The 23,507-nt window shown below is 41.5% G+C and overlaps 1 protein-coding gene across 7 annotated transcripts in view; it reads right to left on the minus strand.

The window, feature by feature from the left end:
- The window catches only part of ANKS1B (ankyrin repeat and sterile alpha motif domain containing 1B), a 792,232-nt gene that overhangs the window by 37,536 nt on the left and 731,189 nt on the right, over positions 1-23,507 (minus strand). For 3 of the 7 annotated variants that reach the window (XM_070410887.1, XM_070410886.1, XM_070410885.1), the window contains exons 20-21: positions 4,322-4,450; positions 2,163-2,234 (exon numbers count right to left, since the gene is read on the minus strand). In XM_070410887.1, the coding sequence (XP_070266988.1) occupies positions 2,163-2,234; positions 4,322-4,450 (201 nt within the window). Of the gene's footprint in view, positions 1-2,162; positions 2,235-4,321; positions 4,451-10,866; positions 10,942-23,507 lie in introns of all 7 variants that reach the window. The other 4 variants (XM_070410884.1, XM_070410888.1, XM_070410883.1 and 1 more) reach the window with 2 other exon arrangements.

The raw sequence follows: 23,507 nt of genomic DNA on the forward strand, positions 1-23,507 counted from the left end.
CATCATTTAGATGATATATATTTAGAATACAGGTTTTCCAGAATTATAAAACCAGGAGGAACCCTGAAGGGCTTCTCGTCCAATGTTCTCATGTTCTCAGTAAGAAAATGAGGCCCAGGAGAAGTTGGAGAACATAATAAATGCTTGGGCTCTGGGGTCAGATGGATCTGAGTCCCAGTTCCAGATGGGCAAATTCTTCACTGTGTGACCTGGGGTCAGTTATTTAACTCTATAAACCAAGCATGTCAAACTCACAGCCTGCGGGCCACATTTGGCCCACAATGAATATTTTTGTGGCCCAGCCAATATAACGGTATGTAAGAAATGTTTTAATAAAACTTTCGTAACTTAACTTTTACAATATCCTGTATACATAATTATTAATAACAAACTACAATGTTCGCTAATGACTGATTACTATAATCGTGTTGCATTCATTTCCCTTACACGCCTTGCGCATAGGTGCACCATTTCTCTCCACTAATACTAGCAGCGAATATTTTAGCAGGCAATTGCCACATCATTAGTCTTGGACTGACTTGTTTGGTGTGCACAACAGGAAATATTTTGCTTTCGGGGAACAAGAAAAATAGGTTTATTTGTGCTATACTTATTAATGTGTGCAGTTATTCAGTGTCTGCTAAGTTAATGTTCAAGAAAAAAATATTAATTTTTATTAAAATGTTCTATTATTTTATGTTAATGATTACTCATTTATTTCAGCCCTTTGTATTCAGCATGTCTCTATTGAAATAAAACTTCGTTTCTATGAAAATTGAAGCTTTTTTTTTTTGCGGCCCACATAAACTTAAACCTTGTTTATTTGGCCCGTGTGAGCCTTTGAGTTTGTCATGCATGCTCTAAGCCTCAGTTTCTCCACCTGTATAATGGGGATAATAGTCGTACTATCTTACAGGGGTGTGATAAAGATGAAATAAGATGAACATGCACAGGACTCAGCACAGAGCTGGGCACATTGTAACTACTCAGTAAATGTTAGCAGTTATGATAATGACTAAAAAGTGACTCATGAGCCAGGTCAGCAGCAACCAAACTAGACTTAGAGTTCCTAGAACATACCAGAGCTTTTTTCATAAACACAGTCCCTGTAATAAAGGCTCACTGACGCTGACAATTTACATACAACTTCTGCATCAAGTAGAAAGAAAACTGTTTCAGGCTATCTGCTACTGAATTGGTCAAAATATTAGATCAGCGATCACATGCTGAGGTCTCAATTTCATGAAGACTCACTCACATTTGGCTTTCCATGAGCAATGGGTATTACATATTTACCTTCATATCTGTTTTTAGTTCAGTTATATGCTTTTAAGTAACTCCCACCAAAAGCTGCTCATATAAAATAAATGACAAGGTATCTGGTCGAAAATAAAAGTTAGGGTTCACTCAGTAATGATGTTAAATCTGACTCCGGTTAGTTGCTATGTGGAATAAGTCCAATATTCTTAATTTGTACTGTCAGTCAGCTATTGCTCTAACCCCTATCCATCTGCTATGGAGGAAGCAAGACTAAGGGACTCTCGGAAGAAAGAGCTAGCGTGGTTCTGCAGTGTGAGAGTTGGATTGGCTGGTACAGACTCCAAGGAATCCTGCAGCCACCAATCACAGAGGTCTGGAATGGCCAGTTCTGTCAACATTCACTGTTATTATATGATTCAATGCAGAGTTGAATGTGTTTCTTATACTTAAAAAGAATAATTAAGAAGCCTCATAAAGAACATTAGCTTTATAGAACATGTTCCCAGTACTTCTGAGTTTGATAAGTTTTAGTTAATTGGCAGCCTTTTCAGAAAATCAGTACGTAGACTGTCAAGTGGGTGCTGAAAACATTTTCTTGTAATAAACTAAAGATCATTTTTTCCTCCGAATCTGGACAATGATCCATGTATATACAATTTGTTTTCAATCTTTAAGTGTAAATGTCATACATATAAATATATCAAAAAGACATCATCTCAAACTATAACGAGATGAGCTCAAGTATAAACAAGAACAAGGCCCGAACACCTTCTCATGCAACACCAGTGTGACTCAGCAGACCAACAGATGAAGAAAGCAGGAATGTGAAAAGTGGCAATTTGCATCCATACCCAGTATTTAGTATTTCAGTGATTAGAAATAAAATTGTTTGGCAAACTTACCCGCATTTTTGCACAAGCATCTTGGGTTGATTCTGTCCCCCTGAGCTCTTTAATCAGCATAGAACCTAAATACTAAAACACACACACACACAAAAAAATCCAATGACTTATAAATACAAATATGAGCAGCGATTTAAAAACACAGTGTGAAAGTACCATTGGCTAGCTTTCCTGGCTGTGAGTTGGTGCACAACTTTTAAGAAGGAACAGTAACTAATCCTAACGAATCAAGACTTCTGTAGAGAGGACACAGTGGAGTTAACTACAGTTCCGAAAGCTGTAAACTGCTCTTCATAATAAAACTGCAGCATTCTCTAAAGACACCATCTTTCACATCATATTTAACTGCAAAATGGGGGCATCTAAAAATGTTTTCCCTGTGTTTTTTTGAAGCAGCAATGTCTGCAAAAATAAATCATGCTGCCGTCTATGTAATTACAGGGTTGTATGAGACAGCTGAGGAGCTGAGCCACAGGCACCCCGTTTGGGCTTAGTTGGCTGCTTAGGTAATTAATGTTAGGCTGTTCCAAGGCAGAGATGCCTATTTTGGACCCTTTCCTTCACAGCTGTGTGGCCTCTGATGGTTGACCCACCTGAGAAGGGGATGGGAGCCTGTGGGGAGGGACAATGTCACCTCGGTTGTTCAACCACGGAGGGGGCCCTGGTGCAGATGAACAGTGGAGGGCTGAACCGGGTACCAGAAGGCTGGGAAGCTCTCTTCCTGGAATCACCAACCACTTAGATCTTAGGTGATGGGATCCCATACTGCCTTAGTACAAAACACCACCACGCCCCAGGTTCTAGCTGGAGCAAACACGTCTATGTTAGCAAAATGTTTATTTCACCTTGCTATCAAGGGACTCCTCAACTATTTTTTGTTGTTGTTGTTAATCCTCACCTGAGGATAATTTTCCATTGATATTTAGAGAGTGGAAGGGAGGGGGAGAGACACAGAGAGAGAAGCATTGATATGAGAGAGATACATCGATTGGTTGCCTCCCGCATATGCCCCAACCAGGGACAGGGATGGAGCCTGCAACCAAAGAACATGCCCTTGACCGGGATCGAACCCGGGACCCTTCAGTCTGCAAGCCAATGTTCTATTCACTGAGCCAAACCAGCTAGGGCACTCCTCAACTTTTTGAAGCTTCAGTAGGGTTCTTTCCATCTGTCACTTTTCCTTCTCTAATTTCCTTCAGAAAAAAAAAAAGAGCTCTAGGTGTGTTTTGTTTTAGGTGAATTAAGGTAATTATTTTCCTGACATGACTGAGGAGACCCTGGCACTCTCTAAAAACAGGATTGGCAACCAGTCCTGCAGCCAGGGAAGTCCCGATGAGCAGAGGATGGGCAGGGGCACAGTGTGGTCAAAGGCTCTGAGAAGGCATGTTCAGAAAGTCTCCAGGATTTGGAGGAAGAAGGGGGCATTTCACTCCTACAGATTTTGGGAAATGACTACTGAAATAAATCCCATGTTTCAAGATAAGCAAGCAGTAAAAGAGGTGCAGATAACACCAAGTGGAAAAAAAAAAAAAGCCTAAACTGCTTGAGAAAGCCAGAACGCCCACATCTTAATTAAGGAAAAAAGGATCTTGGTGAAATCCTTATCTTTTAAGGTATCAGGAAAGTTTGTCCTAATTGAAACACTTGCGAGGCAGTTTCAATGCACTGCTGAGGGTTCAGCTATGTTTCCTGCTGTAGTCATGACAACCACCTGCCCCCAAACCTATGGTATCTTTTGATCAATTACCCGTTCAGATTACTCACAATTCTCAGCTAAGCTTGATTCCCTCTCCTATTAAAAAAATCCTTAGTAATATAATCCCATTGATAACAATGAGGAGAGGTTGGAATTTTTATAAGGCAGTAGACCCAATGTTTTGAGACTACTGGTGAATGGAGATGTCTATATGTGCTATATTGATACTCATTTCCATTTTAAGGTTTCAGTGTACAACATTTTACTTAAAATATACAATTATATAAGAAGGGAAAACAGACCTTAAGCTTCTACGATTAAAAGGGTTATAAAGCTCTATGTATTTGGGGAGATCATTTTAGGAAGATGGGCATTTTGGTATATTTTCAATATAAAATAAAGAAGCCAGAAATATACCCACTACCCCTACTCAGACCCAAATACTGAATTCAAGGTAACTTACAAAAGCTTTGTAATCACACGACTGGAAGATGAGCTTTTCTGGGTGGTGCTGCCAATACTGAACTGGAGTTGAGGCCGTAGCTTCATTTGGAGGGCGCAAGGTAATGGAAGGTTCTCCCCAGTCTCCTGTCTGAAAATCACATTTATTCCAGAGATAATATGAGCAGTCGGCAAAGTTCATTCCCTGTGGCTAGCCCGAGTTCATCATATACACAGGTGCTGCACATGTGCAAATAAATTTGCGTGTGTTATATGTATACAAACAGTTCCACTATTTATTATGGTTTTATATGTATTAGCATATTTCCCAAAGCTGAGCTAATTTTTGAGGTGTGAAAGAACTTGAGTTATTCTATTGTTAGAATGACACTGTAAGCTAAGTAATTTAAAATTAAAGGTCTTTAAGATATTCATAAGTGGTTTACTAATTCATACTTTTCTGTTACAGGGGAAAGAATGCCTAATCTTTGAAAGAGTTTTCCATTTTTAAACCTGACTGTTTGAAATTTTTAGTTTGAATTGCTTTTATGTGCAGAATACTCAGTTCCATAAATATCAGTTCCCAAATATGACAGGTACCATGTCCTTTGAATAATTTTATCTCTGGAGAAAAGGCTGTATGTGACACTAAACAACATTTTAGAAGAAAGATTTACTAATGGATGACAACTCGTTTCTCTCCTGACTTCATTTGCATTGATATAATGCCACTGTGATTGTTGTCGGCATTATTACAATGCCATGTTTGGTCATATGTGCATATGCATGTAATTGAGGATCCTGGCTCACAAATACAAGCATATATGCATATGCTGGGCTATCATATAACACATATGCCCACTAGGGCAGACCCATCATTTGACGTATCATTTTCCACGAGGTGAGCCTCAGCCTGTTTTATTGCTTTGGCATACCTCGGAGATACTGCAGGTTCGATCCCAGACCACCGCAATCAGGTGAGTATTACAATAAAGACAGTCGCAATCTTTATTTTTTATTTTAGTCGTAATCTTTTTGCCTTTTGTTTGAAAAAAAAAATACAACATCCATGAAGCTCAATGAAGCGAAACGCAATAAAACCCAGTCTGCTTGAATACGGTTTAGTGTGAGATCTATAAAGCCAAAGGCCTGTGTTGGCAGGTCTTTTCTGGGCTCTAGTCTGATTTAGATATTACACATGGGAGATTTCTTACTCTTTCCCCTGGCCAAAATTCTGGTTTTTCAAAATTCTGTTCTTTCTTCTCAAATAGACATAATTAAAACTAGACAGTAGGCAGATTTCCAAAGCCACTCTTTCCTAACCTGGATTTGACTGGTCTTATAGAATTATGAGAAATTACCTTTCTTAGGAGATGAAAGAATATAAAAAGGTCTCATGAGCTCCCAAACCAAGCAAAACTTTGGCTAGGGACCACGTTCCATAGATGTACTAGCATATGGGTTGACACTGTAGGATTCCTTAAGTAGGATTTTCAAGGAGTCTAGGATAACAATGCAACGTTTTCGATGTAGGTGTTTTGGAGGAGAAAGTCCAGAGCTTTCATTAAATTCTCTGAAAGAATATAGAGATTGCCAAAGACTAACCACAATTAACCACAATTCTCCAGGATGTGTGTTTTGGGGAAGAGGACCAGCATTCCAATTTTTTCCTGTGCACTTTGGACTTCCGTAAAGTGGCCTGTAAGGTGGCTGCCAATGCTGGAACATGTTAGGCACAGGCTTTGCCTTCTGGAAGTTTCTAACTGGCTTTGGAAAACCAGAAGAAAATTCTAGAGTTCCTTGGGAATGCACAGACCTTTGCATAGAGGGAGAGAACCTGATGCTTTTCTCTTTAAGATGTGTCACCCCAGTCCCAGAAAGAGCATACTCAGTATCATGCTCTTTCCCGGGCTTCTCACTGGAGCGTGTGAGCAGTCAGAACCCCTCTCACTCCTCTCTCATGTTCTAATCTGAGCTACTCTGTGAGTTCGTTTTCTTCCAGTTGCTGGTTTACATGCAGATGGTGTGGTTCTTCAATCCTCCCATCTGTGGATACTGTTAGGACTTTACCTGGGATATCTATTTTAGCGTTTTTGTCTGTTTTATGATCCATCCCTGATTCATTCTTGAGTTTTTTTCTTTATAGCTATATGAATGTTTATTACGTAAGAACCATAACTGACTGCAATTAAGTTTAGCATTAAGCTTTCCCCTGACTTCCTATTTTGATCGTTTCATTTCCTTCTTTCTCAAACATCTGGCTCTTTATTATTTCTCCAGTCTTCATTGCAACTGGCTGTGATTTGGTCTAAAAAAAAATGTAGGCTATGTAGATTTCAATGTTATTTTGAGGCTGAGTGTAACAACTTCTATGTGACAATCTCTCTCTGGAAACATGCAGCGATGTGTACTTAATTAAAAGCTCTCCCAACACCTATAGCAGTTCATCCTCTAATCTCCCCCATTAACTTTCCCCCGTCTCCCGCCCCCTCCCCATAGAGCAACAACAACATAGCAACAGGTGTCGTACATTTAAGTCACAGGTAACACTGTTAACGGAACAACAGAAGTTTGCACACAACTCCGTGGAATGGTACAAAAGGAGCTGGTTGGCATCAAAAGATCCTTCGATCCAGCATCTGCTGAAGTGACAGCTCAAACCAAGCATCAGATCTTCACGTTAGCCCTGTCACCGTCTAGCTGAGGAACCTTGGCCGAGCTCAGCAGGCAGTTTCACAACAGCCTACACAGACAGGGCAGGAGCTGGGGGCACGATGGGTTGCAGGGGGAGGGGTGGGTGGGGCGAAGCTGGAGTTATGGGGACGTTTCAGGTGTTAGTATATTAAGCATGCAAATCATATGCAAACTCATTCTCTAATTGTTTCATTAACTCAGGCACTTTTATAATTGAACTTCAATGTGAGTTCCATACACTTAAAGCAGAACTACAGCCAAATGCTAATCCAAATATTTACATCATCCAGCATAAACTGTAGCAGCCATTTTGGGAATAACAGGCCCCAGCACATACCACCTCCATCTGGAAATCACCCCGATCTCTTATGAGATAACCACTTGAAGAAATTAGTGGCACATCCATTTAACTTTGTTTGGCAATTGCATCATCTGCTCTCTTAGGATTTCACTTTGTCCAGAAATCACAAACCACCTGCTTTGAATCCAGAGTGATCAGACGGGACCTCCCCATCGTGTTTGGGGGAGGTAATTATAGGGAAGAGAAATATAATCCTTACTTTACTTTCTTTCTGGCCTTGAAACATTGCTCGAGTCCAAATATTTTTAAATTCTCTACGTGGCTGAATCTACCTTTCTGGAAATAGAAATTGAGTTTTGTTATACTTAGTGCTATTTCCAGAAATTCATTTTCAAACTGAGGGAAAAGTGTTCTTAATATTGAATTGGTAAGAAAATAAATTTCTTTTCTTCCTGGATATTCATCAACTTGTTTGTTTTAAACCTTAGAGCTAAGAATATTTAGAAGACTCAGCTCAAGTGTTGCGTTTTCCCTCTGGAATTAATTTAACAGGAACGGATGGACTTGGCATCACACTGTGGTGAAGGGCACATGTGGCCTTAGCCCTGGGGTGGGATTCAGCTTCCCCTGGTTGATTGACTGTAGGAACAAAAGAGTTCAGAGAACAAGGGTGCTTTAGGTCTCAGCCCTCCTGGAGGCTGAATTACAGCAGGAATGAGCCAGGAGGAGCTGGGCAGGGTACTGACTATCTGGGGTTTGGCATTATATGTAAAATGAATTCAAACTATTAGCTTCTGTTAAATAATGCATTGGTACCTAGATAATACCTGTATTTTTTCAAGTAAGTTGAAAGAACTAATAATCTTTCAGTTAAAAATGTTCACTAAATATGAAATAAAAATCAAAAGGTCTTTGGCCTCAAATAATGATTTATAATAAAACTTTATCTTTAATGAAAAGTAGATCTAAACATGGGTTCAATGAAGCAATAATGTTTAATTAGAATAAAAAAATGAAGTAGGAAATGTCTGGGGTAAATTCTGTCGTATTTTAAACTACCACTGACTGGCAGTACTCTTTAAAAAGCTTAAGTAATTACATAAGAATAATGGAATAATTCAAGCCACTCTTCCTAAATGTGTCCAGGCTACCTCTTTAGAGCTTAAAATACCTAGAGAAAATTTTTCTTTTAGGCTCTTGTATTGAATGATCTTAATATTTCAATAATTGGGCAATGGCTTAAAACATCATTTCCTTGGCATGTGTGTATTTATTTATTTCCTTTAGGATATATAAATTATACAGAGGAAAATGTACTTTATTAACTATCCCTTCAAACTCAATGAAAAATTAACCTTCTAAAAGAAAGAAAAAGTATAATTTGCCCAGCCGATATGACTCAATGGTTGAGCGCTGACCTGTGAACCAGTGGGTCACGTTTCCATTCCCAGTCAGGGCACATGCCTGGGTGGTGGGCTCGGTCCCCAGTAAGAAAAAACAGAATTTGAGATTAGAATTTTAAATGGAGAACTGATTCTGTGTAACAGGTATTTGCCAACTGCCAACTAGAAATCCACAGTTGGGCTGAATCTGAAGGATCATAATTGGGTCATGCCTGTACGATGTCATTAAATTAAGTGTCTCAGACCACCAGCTGAAAAACATAAAACTAGGAGCTGAATTTAGTTTTAACACAGGAAAGTAATTCACAGAAGTCTACAGATAGGTTTTTATTGCATGGCAGAGTCTAAAGCAGCTTTTAAACTTTGTATTATTTCAAAAGGTGGCAAAGCTGCATGGTTTTAGTACAAATGTACCAGATGCCTAAGACAGGCGTTGAAATATTTTATCGTATAGTTTTCTCCCCTAAAAAAGGAAACTGAAGATAATACATATTCTATATGCTCTGAGAATACAAAGGGGGAAGCATTATTTGTATTCTTATTTTCTTCTTGAGAAAATTTATTTACTTCCTAAGGATGCCAGTAAATAAAAGCCATGGCTATGACTTAGCTTTCTAACACGACAGGAAGGCAGGGTATCATCCAAGCCCTCTCATATTTTTTTTAAAATTTATATTTTTAAAATTAGAATTTAATTGGCTTTTTAAAAACTGAGGCTTTTAAATCTCTTCTATTAGGAACTGCTCCCACCTACCTGCTTGTAAATTTAGATCCGAATATTAACAAACATTATTTCCTACTTCTTCAAAAACACTTAATGGAAAACTAAAATGATTTTAAAGGACAACTGCTATTTTAAGGTTTCACTTTCAATAATTCTGACAAATGTCAGAGACGGGCTCCCCCCAACATCAGACATAGATTTCTGTGATTACCTTTAATTTCTGTTATCTCTAAGGCTTTGCAGAATGCTACATATAGCTCTCTGCTTATAAATATGTATACGGCTACTTGAATGTGAATGTAAGAAAAAGCCTCCTTCAAACATTCACACACACAAAAGCAGGATGCTGTTGTAATTCCTTAAAAAAAAAAAAAGAATAAAGAATGCTAGTTTGGTCCAATGCAGTTGGTTATAATGAGTTTGTTCCTTCTGATGATACAGAGCAGAGATGGCCACTTCTGAACAGGAAAGCACGTTTTAGCATTTGCAGGTTCAGGAGGAACTGCTGGACCTCAGAGCACCAGCACCAGGCAACATCTAGACCCCCCTGGTCCCCAAGAGCCAGAAGTCCCATGCACAGGAGGAGGGGTGCGCTGGCGTGGCACCCCGAGAGAGGACCCTCGCATGCCGCCCCACGAGCTCTGCTTTGTGATTCTCAACCAAATGTCACAGCCTCTCAGACGGTAGGCTAGTCAATGGGAATAATTTAACAGGATGTGAAAACAGGGCTGTAGTTTAAACAACAAAATGGAAAAAAACCCCAAACATTAGAATGTTTCCTTTCCAAACACAAATGAATTTTGGTGAAATGTGAACATCTGAATACTATTCAGCAGCTCAGAGTAAAATGGGTCATGATTCCACATTCCAGAGATCAGTTCAGTGCTGTCAGATGCAAAAGGCTGAGAACCACTTTTAGCTGTAACAGTGCCTCCCCTGGCTCGCCTCCTCCCACATTTGCATAAAACGGATACGGAATATCATGCAACTCACACACCAATATTTCTCACTAGTAAAGCGCATGAACCTTGGAGAACTGTTAGACACAGTGGGCTGACTAGCCCATGGACACGGGGAAGTACAAAATGGGGAAGAAAAACACCGATATATATATACATGTGTATATATATACCTATTTACCCCTTTCCTTCTTCCTGTAAAAGCAAGTTACACAGACACCTGATATGAAAGCCAAAACTCACATGAGACAGATTTTAACTGTAGACTTCAAAACCAAGTATGTTTCTCATTTTAGGACAATGTTTGCACGTCAACTGGTCACAAGGCACAGTGAATGAAGTATCATAGACAAAAATCTCAGGAGTCATTAGACATCACGCATTTTCTGCATTGCCAGGACACAGTCCCTGCGGCCACTGACAACACTTTGCGACACATCACACAGCGCAAATTCAGGACAAGAATATAACCGTTTGTAACCTTACATTATGGACCTGATGGATGGCTGAGAAAGGGAATCCAGCGTTCTGATTCGTCCATATCTCACAGACAGACGACTGCTGATATAAACAGAAAACTATCTCATCTTGTCAATATTTAAAACATGGCAGCTACCGAGGTAGCATCAAGGAAGGGAGAGAGGAAAATAATAAAAAGCAAAGAATCACATTTCTTAAAAAAAAAAAAAAAAAAAAAAGAAAGAAAGAAAAAAGCTCAAAAAATGCCCAAGGTTTAATCATTGACTTCTAAGCCATTCTTTTGCTTAAAAACATTTTGGGTTGGCTAGGAAAAAAAAAAAGAGAGAGCATTTAGGTGTTAGCTTTAGATCAAGGGAAATGGCCAATCATGCTGGGAAAAGCCAGCTGCGGTTTACTTTTGCTGAACGGAAATAGTTTCCCTCTTCACATCATTTCAGAGGATCAATAGTTTCAAGAAGGATGGGAGAAAACCTTTAACACACGTCAAACATCTTTATTTTCTTATCTTCAAATGACCACGAGCAAACAATGCAGTAAAATGACTTTTGTGATTTAGTCATTGCTCCTCCATTCGATAAACCTAGGCGATATTTTTCCCTCTGGAGTTCTCAAGGGCAAATCTCTGTGGTTAACAAGGGCAGAAGTGTCAGCCCGCCGCCCGGCCCTGGGAGTGTGTGGTGGCAGAGGTGGCGGGAAGGAGGCTGGGGGTGGGGAAGCACAGTTCTGTAATTCAAGCAGAAACTTTGGGGAACAGCATTTGAATGAATCAGCTCCGTAATTCGCTCTCTCCACCATACCACCGCCAATCTAATAACTAGCAATTATTAGGAGGCAATGAGGTCTGCTTAGGACTAAACTGACCAACAGCCCCTCGCAGGAGTTAGAGTAGAAACCACCAAATAGAGTGAGTAGGCGCCTGGCTGACCTTTGCAGTTCTTTTCCTGAAAAGGAGTGAATTCCATCACTAAAAGACATCATGAAATGGAATCTCAGAGCAGCAGAGCTGCTGAATAACCTTATTATAAAGATCATAAAGATCAAAGCACTGATCTTTCTAGAACCCAGCACTGTGGACACCCTGAGAATTCACGAGTAGATGTGCAGAGATCAGGGCAGGAAGGAGATAAAAACGTACCCGCGATATGGTTCAGAAACCCAGTAAAGAACAACATCACCGGCCAAGGGCTCAAGGGAAAGAAAGCTTCTTCCGGCTAAATGCTTCCCCTATCCCAACCCTGCCAGAAATGCTCACCAGAAATTTAACATCTTTTTCTCCAGCTACATCTGCACATACGTACATCTTCGCTTTCCATCCCTTCTGGCTTGCTGGGGACAGAGTGTCGGGTAACTGGCATTCTATTAAGCAAGAAAGAACCCCAGGGTCTAACCAAAAGGCACCTCCAACCACCTTCCACTTACACCAGCTCTGCTCTCCTCAGCTCCCTCTCTCAACTTCATGTCATTCTTTCCCACAGGGCATCTTCCTCTTCCTACTGTTCAAAAATGAAATCCCTAGCAGTTTAAGTCTTGGGCCCATTATCCCCCCAGCCTGGTCTCCAATAGCCGCCATCTGATTTAAATATATTCACTCCTTGCCTCCGTGGGATTAGCATCCTAACAGGGACAGACTCCCTCCCAGGATCGCCATGACCCTTCTGCACGCTCACCCCCAGGCCTGAGCTAATCCTTTCCTGTAAATCACATCGCCCACCATGTTCACAGATGTGCTAGAAGGGGCCCAGGGACGCCTGTCACCTGCAGGTGAAGACACTAACATTCCCAGAGGTAAAGTGCCTGCTCAAGTCACATGGGAGTGTCATGCACGTCAGCCTGATGGGATAGGGAGCAAGGCCTGGGACCGACTTCACCGGAAGGCAGAGGGATCCTGGTTACACGGAACTTGTTTTGCTGATCCTGAAACAAATATAACAGGGTGTCCCCCAAAATGTATACATACTTTAACAGCTGACAGCTCAATTAATTTCGAAAATGAACTGTAGTTTAATAAAGACTGCCTTTATAATTATTCAAAGTGTGTATATACATTTCTGGGGGACATCCTATATATACATGGGACCCGTTCATGGAACAGTCTCAACTCTCTCAATTCCTCTGGGGTTCAAACACCTGAGTGTTTTATTGTTTTCTCCTCATTGCTCCCACATGGGCCATGCCCAGTCCCTCCTTCCAGATGGGCAACAGGCTAACTGACATTTCGGGAACAGTGCATGACTTCCTGGTCCCTTTGAGTCTTGAAGAATCCATTTTGAATAAAACTCCAATGTCCTATCTGATTCAAACGCTGCTCTCCCTCACCACAGGCCAGTCTTGGGGGTTTACCAAACCTGGGGGTCATGGTCAACCTTGGCTGCCCCCAGCCCCAAGCCCTGCCTCCTTCCTGTGCTCAGTTGGGGAGGAGGGTACAGAAGGGCTTGGGGCTTTCTTATCTGGTGGAGCCTGGGTGTCTCTGTGGTTGTCACTGGTTGTCAGGGGAACCCTAACTTGGCCTCTGATGGCCTCTTGAAGGCACAGCCCTGCGGGTTGTACTGTATCCACATGAGTTCTTGGAGGGCTCTTCAGGGGAGGGTGCAGTCCCCACAGCACAGTTCCAGACGTGCAAGCTCTGGCTCCAGCTTGGCTTCCTCCACTCAGCCCTCTGCGAACACATGCACACACCGTGGGTGGGATGCTGGGAGAGGGCATAAACCCAGCCTCCGTCTGCACACCCGGTCCCATCACGTGGACACAACGTTTTCATGCAGGGCAGGCTGCTCGGCGACCACTCCCCTCTCTGCCAGGACAGCTCTCTCCAATTCTCTATTTTTCAGCTCAGGTTGGTGCTACATGATCTGCTTGCCAGAAGTCCAACTGTGGGAAGAGATGTGCTCCCCCTTCTTGTAGGCTCCCCAACTCTGGTAAGTATCCTCATGGGGCCCTCTCACCAGGCTTGGAGAGCATGGGGACACGTTCTCTCTCCTCTCCCAGGAAGGCAGGAAAGCCTCATCTCTTGCCACAGTGGCTCAGACCATTCTCTGCCCTTCCCAGCACTGATCTTCTGCTCCATGACTGATAGCTGAGGGCAGGCTCACCACCCCTTGGTAAGCCCCGAACAGGTTGCATCTTTCTCTTTAGAATGTGCAGTATTTACAGGAAAATTCCCACATAGCATCCGGTTACCTGAATATATCTTCCAACAGTCCCTAAAAGTTACCAGAGTTAAGGAGGAAAAAGAGGGTCTCACGCCATAGTTAAATATTTTTAAATTAATATAAATTTTTTTCTCAAGGAAGAAAACCCCCCACCTCTAGTCATATACACTGAAGAGACAGAGTTCATATGTGGCTTACATATCTTTTAAAGTAACAATGACTATTTTCCACTTACAAGCTATGTTTTTTTTTTTTATTATTAAATCTTTATTGTTCAGATTATTACATTTGTTCCTCTTTTTTCCCCCCATAACTCCCCTCCTTCCAGCTCCCACCCCACCCTCCACCCTCACTCCCCACCCACTGTGTTCATCCATAGGTGCATGATTTTTGTCCAGTCACTTCCCGCATCTCCCACACCCCTTTTTCCCCCAAGAATAGTCAGTCTATTCCCTTTCTATGTCCCTGATTCTATTATAATCACCAGTTCATTCTGTACATCAGGTTATTTATTCACTTGATTCTTAGATTCATTTGTTGATAGATGCATGTTTGTTGTTCATAATTTGTATCTTTACCTTTTTCTTCTTCTTCCTCTTCTTAAAGGATACCTTTCAGCATTTCATATAATACTGGTTTGGCGGTGATGAACTCCTTTAGCTTTTCCTTATCTGTGAAGCTCTTTATCTGACCTTCAATTCTGAATGATAGCTTTGCTGGATAAAGTAATCTTGGTTGTAGGTTCTTGGTATTCATCACTTTGAATATTTCTTGCCATTCCCTTCTGGCCTGCAAAGTTTCTGTTGAGAAATCAGCTGACAGTCGTATGGGTATTCCCTTGTAGGTAATTGAGCCTCTTTCTCTTGCTGCTTTTAAGATTTTCTCTTTGTCTTTTGCTCTTGGCATTTTAATGATGATGTGTCTTGGTGTGGTCCTCTTTGGATTCCTTTTGTTTGGGGTTCTCTGTGCTTCTTGGACCTGTAAGTCCATTTCTTTCTCCAGGTGGGGGAAGTTTTCTGCCATTATTTCTTGAAATAGGTTTTCAATATCTTGCTGTCTCTCATCTTCTGGCACTCCAATGACTCTGATATTAGACCGCTTAAAGCTGTCCCAGAGGCTCCTTACACTATCTTCACACTTTCGGATTCTTTTTTCATTTTGCTTTTCCAATTGGGTGTTTTTTGTCGAATCTTTGGTTTGATTATTGTACTCCTCTGGTCTGCTATTGGGTATAATATTCTTTATTTCAGTCCGTGTATGCTTACTTTCTAATTTCTTTATCGTAGCATCGAGGGTCTCATTAGTTTTCGTGAGGCTCTGCACAAATTTATGGCAAGCCCTCAAAATTGCGATTCTTAGCTCCATATCCTCCATTTCTGTCATGTTTCTTTGTCTCCGCATCTTTTATGCTTTCTTGGTGCACCCCCTTGTGGTCTCTGTGCGCAGTCTTGTTCTAGCCAAGCCTTAATTGTTGTAGTTAACACTAGAGGGATTTGACCCCCAGGCCGACTGGCTATAGGAATCAGCTGTATGGAAAACGTCTGCCTTCTGGGGAGGCGCTAATCCAGCCTTTGCCTGAGGCGATCGGCAAATGGCTGTGCGCAGGCTTTGGGCGGGGCGGGATCAACAGGGCGGGCGGAGGGAGCAGTTATGGCCACGCTCAGTCCCGTTCCCAGAGGCTCTGCTTCTCAGAACCCCGGCAGCCACTGCAAACCTCGGAGAGAAATTTGCCCTCAGGTTCCAACTGATGCCGGATAATCCCGCTTCTCCCGTTTGAGTCTGGGTCCCTAGAGACTCGCCCGGATCTGGAGCCCAGAGTCTGAGACTCACTCCCGACAGAAAACGACAACCGCGCCCTCAGCCACCAGCCCGCTTTGCGCGCACACCTCGGTACCTTTGTATTTTCCACACTGCGCCGCCTCTGAGCCTCGATTTGCTGTTCTCTTTCCTTCTAGTTGTAGAGTCTCTCTTCAGCCAGCCTTCCTGTGGTTCTGGGTGATGTCCGTTCAGTCTTTTAGTTGTATTTTTGAAATGGTTGTTTGCGGCAGCGGTCTCCGGTGTTTACCTACGCCGCCATCTTGGTCTCGCCTCTCTTACAAGCTATGTTTTAAACTTAGAAAAAGTAAAACCTTCCTCATTTCTAATAATTATGTGACTCAGCACAAATGGTAAGATGTTATATTTTAAAAACAGTTTATAATAGAGGCAGTTAATTATATTTTAGTTATGAAGGTTGTTTTGTAAAAAGCTGATACATTTCAGATATCACAGGAATTCTGTTGGCAGGAAAGGCTTCATCAGGCTCACAGAGCAGTAACTTAAGGTGGACCAGCTGTGACTTTATCACATGAAATGGCTCTTCTAGCACTGAGTGCTGGAACAAATGGTTTAAATACAGAAGTTTCTGCTGTGGAATTTCATTATATTTATGAAGACAATATTTCAGGGTATACCATGTATTAAAGCACCGAGTTTTGAAGTTTTGAGAAAGAAAATATAAGTAATAAAATTTCACCTGAGGCTCCAATTCCTAGAATGGTAGTGATTTAAATTTGAGTTTTAATTAAGCCTTAGAATGTCTTCATCTGTAAAGATGAATAATAACAGTACTTGACCTACATATCTCACTAGTTTGTTGTGCAGCTCATGGCAAGCTTCATGAGAAAGATACCTTTTCCACAATTTCTAGGACCTAAATTCCTAGGACGTTTGCTTGGAACACAGAAGGCTCTCAAGCATGTTGACCGAAGAATGAAATCAGAGGATGTGTTCAAAGATGTTCTGGTTAGTGGTAACGCACTACAGGAACATTCATTCATGTTATTCATTCTCATTTGTAGTTGGTCCACGTGGTTGTTGGCACTTGTGCCTCTCAACTAGTCACTGCAGACACATTTCTGGTAAAATGCACCAGAAACCAACCCTGCAGACTTCTTGTTAGAAATGTTCTCATTTTTCCTGGTAAGAGCTGAAAAAGTGTGGCCAACTTGGTTGACGAGAGTAGGAACATTTGTAATTAGCATGCCTGCATGTTACAGGGCTACTTGGAAACAATTCTATAAAAGGATATTAAACAGCCCTTTGCAGTTTCATTTGCTTATCAATTTTCTCTCAATCCCTTTTCCACATATATTGGAAAGGCGAATGTAGTTTATCTGAACCCGAATCATCATGATATCCAAATAAATGGGGGTTAAGTAAAAATAAAGTAGCCTTATAACTGAGATACAATTAATACTTTAATGTTTACTTCTTGGATGATGAAGTCAACAGAAATTTGCAGGTGTCTAATTTTATCTTTAGTTCAGACCTGCCTCCTGACTCTGAAAACATTTTCTTAAAATACAACATACATCTTGCTCTTGCTACCATCTGTCTCTCAGGTTATCATGAATTCAGTTCAGAAAATACAACATATTTGCCTTGAAATCTAAGAATAAAGTGAAAGCATTTTACTTATCTCCAAGGTTTTCCTCCTAAAGGTGGCCTTCTTTTCTGCTCAACTGGTAGCAATCAGGTAGTTTATAAAAGCTATCTCTCCTTCATCATCCATTTTTCCCCCTTTACTGGAACATTCTCAAAAAGTGCTGTAACATCTTCCACACCAAGTAAACAGACTTCTTCCCTTGACCCAACATCCTCCTTGAGATCCTGCTCAATTTCTGCTCTTCTTTAAGATGCAAACTCCCCCAAAGGTATCCACACAGTCTCCACTTTCCCCTTTCCTATTGCACCCGAGCCCACTGTACTGAAACTGCTCTTCGCAGCACCCGCCACTCTGCCAAATCCACCTGTTCATTTGCCCTGACCCATCTGACACTGTTCATCACTCCTTCCATTTCTCAGCCTCCTTTGCTGGTTCCCAGGATCTGATCATCCTCTGATCCCATCAGTCCTGTTTCCCTCTCTGGCTATATGAGGTGGTCTCGTCCAGTCCCAACTCTCAAACTTGTATCTCCAGCCCAGACCTCTCTCCTGAACTCCAGACTCAGATATCCAGTTGCCTTCTTGATCGCTCTACTTTGACAATGAATAGGCACATTAACCTTAAATTAAATGCTCAGAGCCAAGCTCCTGATGATCTTACTCCGCTTTAAGCTTTCTTAGTAAATGCCAACCTCCTTCTTCCAGTTGTAAATATCCTTCTTCCAGTTGCAAATATCCTTCTACTCCCATTTTGCACTCAACCTAGTAGGAACTCCCATTGAATCTCCTAAAATCTTCTCACCCTCCCATCACCTACCTTTTCTTAATGGATTATTTCATTAGCCTCCAGACTGGTCTCTCTACTTTCATCCTTGCCCCCTTAGTCCTTATTCTCAACACAATAGCCAGAATGATCCATCCAGGTCATGCCACTTTGCTCCATTTAACTCAGAATCCTAACAATGGTCTGCAAGGATCTCCATCCTCTGGCACCATCCCCGCCTCCCCTCTCCGCCCCTCCTCCCTACTACTCTTCCCCTTGACCATTTGGTTCTGAACAGCAAAGCACATTCATGCTTCAAAGCCTCTGCATGTGTTTTCCCCTCTGCCGGAAATGTCCTTCCTTCACAGACTGCAGGACCAGCCCTCACTGCCTTCAATGCCCCTTTCTCAGAGAAGCCTTCCCTGAGCACCCAGCATTTTATATCCAAATCGAGTCTACGCTGACCTCACTGTAAAGGGATTTCTCTTTCAAGCAGAAATTGAAAATCTGAAAAAACTTCAGAGCACAAGAACCTGTCTCCCTGGCACCCAGACATTCATTTAAAGGCTTGGGTTGCAAAGTGAGTAGGCATCCACCTGGCTTTTAGTGGATGACTGTGGGATGGAAATTGCTATGGACACCACCCTTTTTCTATTGTCAGGACTAGGAGTAAGCTGGGATTCAGAGGCCGACGGTGGGTCTTGGAATGGAGCAAGCTAACAATACTTCCATCACCTCAACAACTCCAATTAGGCTCTGAAGACCTTCCGGGAGTCGGCTGATGCTGCATAGCTAGTTTAATAAAGAAACCTGTATGAATAGAGCCCGCTGGTCAGATTCTATCAGAGAGGAATTTTTTGCTTTGTTCTAGCCCTGAAAAAAAATGGACTTTTCCTGTTTCTTCTCTTTTTTGGTCTTAATTCTTTCACAGTACGGGGTGTTCAGAAATTTACCAGAAAGAATCCAACAAGAAATAAGAAAGGCTCCGAGCAAAAGCCAAAGGAAAATAATAAAGTCGATTCCTTCTCTTGGATGACAGCGCTTCTATAAAAAAACAAACTTGAAGAGCGAACAAAATAGCTTCAAAGGCAAAAGAAAAAAGGGCACCCCAACCAAGGAGGCCTCTGCCCACAGCCAACAGCCAAAAGCCAGCAGCCAGCAGACTCCGTGGCTCCTGGAGCTGGGACTAAAACGAAATGAGCTCTGTCAGAGGACAGAGTCGAACAAATCCAGTTCAAACACCTCCGGTGCATCTTTGCTTCCACAGGAACAGCCCCGTGGCCTCGGCCTCTTGTTCCAGGGGCACTACGTGAACCTGGTCAGGAAACCAGAAAACTGCAACCTCTTGTCTCTCCCCAGTTACCCGCAGGCCAGCATCTTATCATCTCTTTTGTTGCAGGTACAGGACTCATCCTCCTTCTCTCCTCTCAGGTGAGTTGTGCGATATGTACAAGGCCCTGAACCAACTGTATTATGTGATTCTTCTCAACTACACTGTGAACGACTCAAGTTCAGGGTTTCTTATCAGTGACTTTTTAATTAATTAATTAACTAATTAAATATTTTTTATTGTGATAAAAAATTTTAAAAATCTTTCAAGTACAGCTGACGTTCAATATTACATTAGTTTCAGGTGTACGGCATAGTGTTAGACATTTATATAACTTACGAAGTGATTCCCCCAACAAGTCTAGTACCCACCTGGCACCATACCCCACTGACCCTTTTAATCAAAGGATTCAGATGAACTATTTTATTTGCAGGGAATGCCGGACTCAAGAAAATGCTGTTTCCTGTCATTTCTCCATCTTTCTGAAGAGTAGTCCTTGCAAACCTTTGTGATCGTGACCTTCCCCATGTCTACAGGGAAATTCTTGGACAGATCGGTAATCACCTGTTGGATGTGAAAGCCAGGCCAACAGTCGTTTCTCCATGTGTGACCCACTGTTGCTGGTGTCGGCATTAATCAATCTAGCAAAAGTGGGAGGAAGTAATACTAGTAACCACCACGTTTGGTCCCATCATAAGTACACTGGCATCATATATATATTCTGCTATTACCTTTAGCCTGCTCAAGTTTACAGTTTCCCTCCCTCCCTTTCTTCCTTCCAACGCTGATTCTGGAACTGATAGCACATAAAATAAGCCCTTAGCTGCCAAAGAAGGAGAACTATAGGCTATGTGATTCCTGTTATTCATTTGTAGAGATAATATATAACCTGCATTCCTAATATGACAGTTGTGAACCTAAATTACAGAATTATTTATGAAAAAATAGAGCAGAGAAAGAAAAATGGAACACTAACTCCAGATTCTGCTGGGCAGCTCCCCAGGTTCTCTGGGTGTTTCAGGGAATGTGAGTCAATTGGGATCACGCTATTTATTGCAATATGGGCTATTTTACTTGTTCTGCCTCAAAGTTTGGATGCCATCACATACATTTTTCAGGACCACTAAAAAGCAGAAATATTAATAACTCACTCAGAAAAGCAGTGATCAGCTTTTTATCAAAACATGAATTGCTGCAAAGAAACTCGATTTTGCGAAGTAATGCTGTTCTTTGCCTGTAACATCCCTTTAAAATATACATTATGTTCCTTTCTTGCAAGCTGAGGCTGTCATTTTCTTTATTTAAACCCATTTATTAACTGTAGGTTCAACACCGCTTCCTGCCTCTGGTAAGAAGAGAAGTATTGGACAAAGCAATTCATTCAATGACTAGAGGTCCAATGCACGAAATTCATGCAAGGGGCCTGGCCCTTGCAGCCTAGGCTGGCCCTCACAGCCCTGGCTTCATCCGGAAGGTCGTTCGGCTGTTCAGTCTAATTAGCATGTTAGCCCTTTATTATATAGGATGTTTATCAAGATCCCCTTATTTCCTCATTTTATCCTTGTGGAAAACATTTTAAAAAAGGTCTAGCTGAACTATTAACTTGAATGATGCCAACCTAAGAGGTCTCTGGTAGACGTTACAGTTTTCCCCCTCAGTTCTGTCCATTTAGCACTGAAATTGATAAATTGTAGGGTCACTTGAAAGATGTGCTTTTTTGAGGTAAGCTTTTAAAATGAGCACATTACATAGTCAGGAAGGATTACTGATACACAGAGTATTGGCCAAGTTTTAAAAAGCCATTGGTAGAAGGTTATTAGGTAAACTTGAAAAAAAATTTTTAGCTGGAAAGTAATAATGTTAATGCAAAATCCTGCGTTAAGGTTAAACACACACACACACACACACACACACACACACCACTGTTGAGGGCTGAGAAGGGAGCTATGACTCATGGCCATTAACAAAGGCTGGAAAACTTCCAAACTGGGGAATCAGGATGCTGCGTAGCCCACATCCCACTTATCAGAATGATATTGGCAAGGAGCTAACTATGGTTAATATAGTGAGGGGAGGACAGCAAGTTGTCTTCAGTCTAGAGAACTGTTCTCAGCAAGAAGGAGCAGGTTTCTTCATTGTTTCAGAAGACAGCATTAACTACACAAGAATTTTAGGGAGGCTTATTTCAATTTAATATAGGATGAAAGTCCTACCAATTAGAACTTTTCCAATGGTGGAGCTGCCTCACAAAGTGGGGGGCACCTTTCCAGGGACAAGTGTAAGCAGAAGCTTGTGGCCGTCTGTTAAGGATGCATTAGAGAGCGTGATGCATCATGAGGCAGGACTAGAGGCATTTTCTGGCCCCTTCCCACACAACAATCCCGCTTTCCTTTAACAGAAGAATCTTCTGGGTATTAATACACAAACACCCGTGTGATGCTGCTTTCAAACCTCATTAACATAGAGACCCACACAGAAAGGGGGTCACCTCATTTCACAGCTGTTCACATGAAGCAATTGTTTGCTGTCCCTGATTTGGAAAGGATAAAAAATGGGGTGTCCAGAGTGAAGGACTGTCTTCAAATACAATGTTTATCCAATGCTCCCCTAGAGGTTTAATTCTCTACTAACCTCACATTTACATCAGGGATTAGATATTATTAACAGAATTTGTTGAAGGACTCAAAACATGGCACTGGAGCCCTCTGGGGTTCTAGAGTTTCTAGAGGGTGTCATGGACCAGTTTGTAGAGACAACTCGGGTGTTCATCACATAGTGGTTAAGGCCTGGGTGTGAATCCTGGCTCTGCTCATGACCTGTGTGGCCTGGAATGAGCAACATAAACTCTGTGTCCCAGTTTCCTCATTATAAAGTTGTATTAATCAGTGCGGGCTCTGACAATGATGACAATGAACTACCAGATCAAGCTAGGTAGGTGACACACTGCAGTTCTAGGTAGTTTATTTCTCTAAAAAAATTTGAGACCATCCCAATTTATGTCCAGTCTGCTGTCCTAGAAACATGTGTTGTTTTTTGTGTGTGCCTATAACCTTGTGTAAAGTAATCTGATCAACAAGTATTTATGGAGTGCTTATTATAGGGAATTAACAAGTGATCAGTCGGGCCTTGCCCTTACATAGCCAACATTTTAAGAGAAATAAAATAAAATATTTTAACATAAAGTATGATATATTTTGATATATGCTAATGCATTAGGGTATTTAAAAGTATTTACTAATAAGTATGGGATATCATCCCTAAATGTTTTCCAAAGAGCCCTAATGCTAATTAGGTTACAACACGATAAGAACCTGTACCGTGTTTGCATTCCTAAAAACGACTGTTTCCGTATCAGTGCACAAGTATTAGTCTGGGCTTACAAGCTGGAAAACAGAAATGGTTTTGTAGAACACAGCAAAATAGTATGAGCTTTACTTTAAAAGACATTTATTCCCAGTTGCAGTTGAAAAGGCATAATGTAGAAAACTAGAAGTTATCTCAAATAATAATAATATCTAAAACAACCCAAACTTACAGCTTTGTAGTTTGTAAAATACCTTGACAAATATTACTTTACTTGTGTCTCAAAACCATGCTGTAACGTGGGCATTAATCTCCCTGTAGGAAGAGAAAACAAAGGCTCTGAGTAGCTAAGAGGCCTGTTCCAGGTTACAGAGGTAACAGACACCAGAGATGGAATTTTTAACCCTGATCTCATTACTTCAAATCGGGTATTTTTAAAAAACTCATCAAATTAAGTATGCAAAAATGAAGTCAATAGCTGCCACAATATACGAGTTTTCCATCAGACATTCTCATTCAAAAGTCAACGTGGGTTTATTCAGGCACCCACCATTGCTATCCCAGCCTGCCTGGAAACCATACCCACTTCTGGCCACGGCCCTTTGACTGTCCATGGGAGGAGCTCCCTTCCCACCCCTCTCAGTCCATGTGGTTCAGGTGGAGCTAAAACCACCTC

The sequence above is a fragment of the Myotis yumanensis genome, unplaced genomic scaffold (assembly GCF_028538775.1).
Source record: "Myotis yumanensis isolate MYYU_CA2020_CCGP unplaced genomic scaffold, mMyoYum1.0.hap1 SCAF_3, whole genome shotgun sequence".
In the NCBI taxonomy this organism is placed as follows: Eukaryota; Metazoa; Chordata; class Mammalia; order Chiroptera; family Vespertilionidae; genus Myotis; species Myotis yumanensis.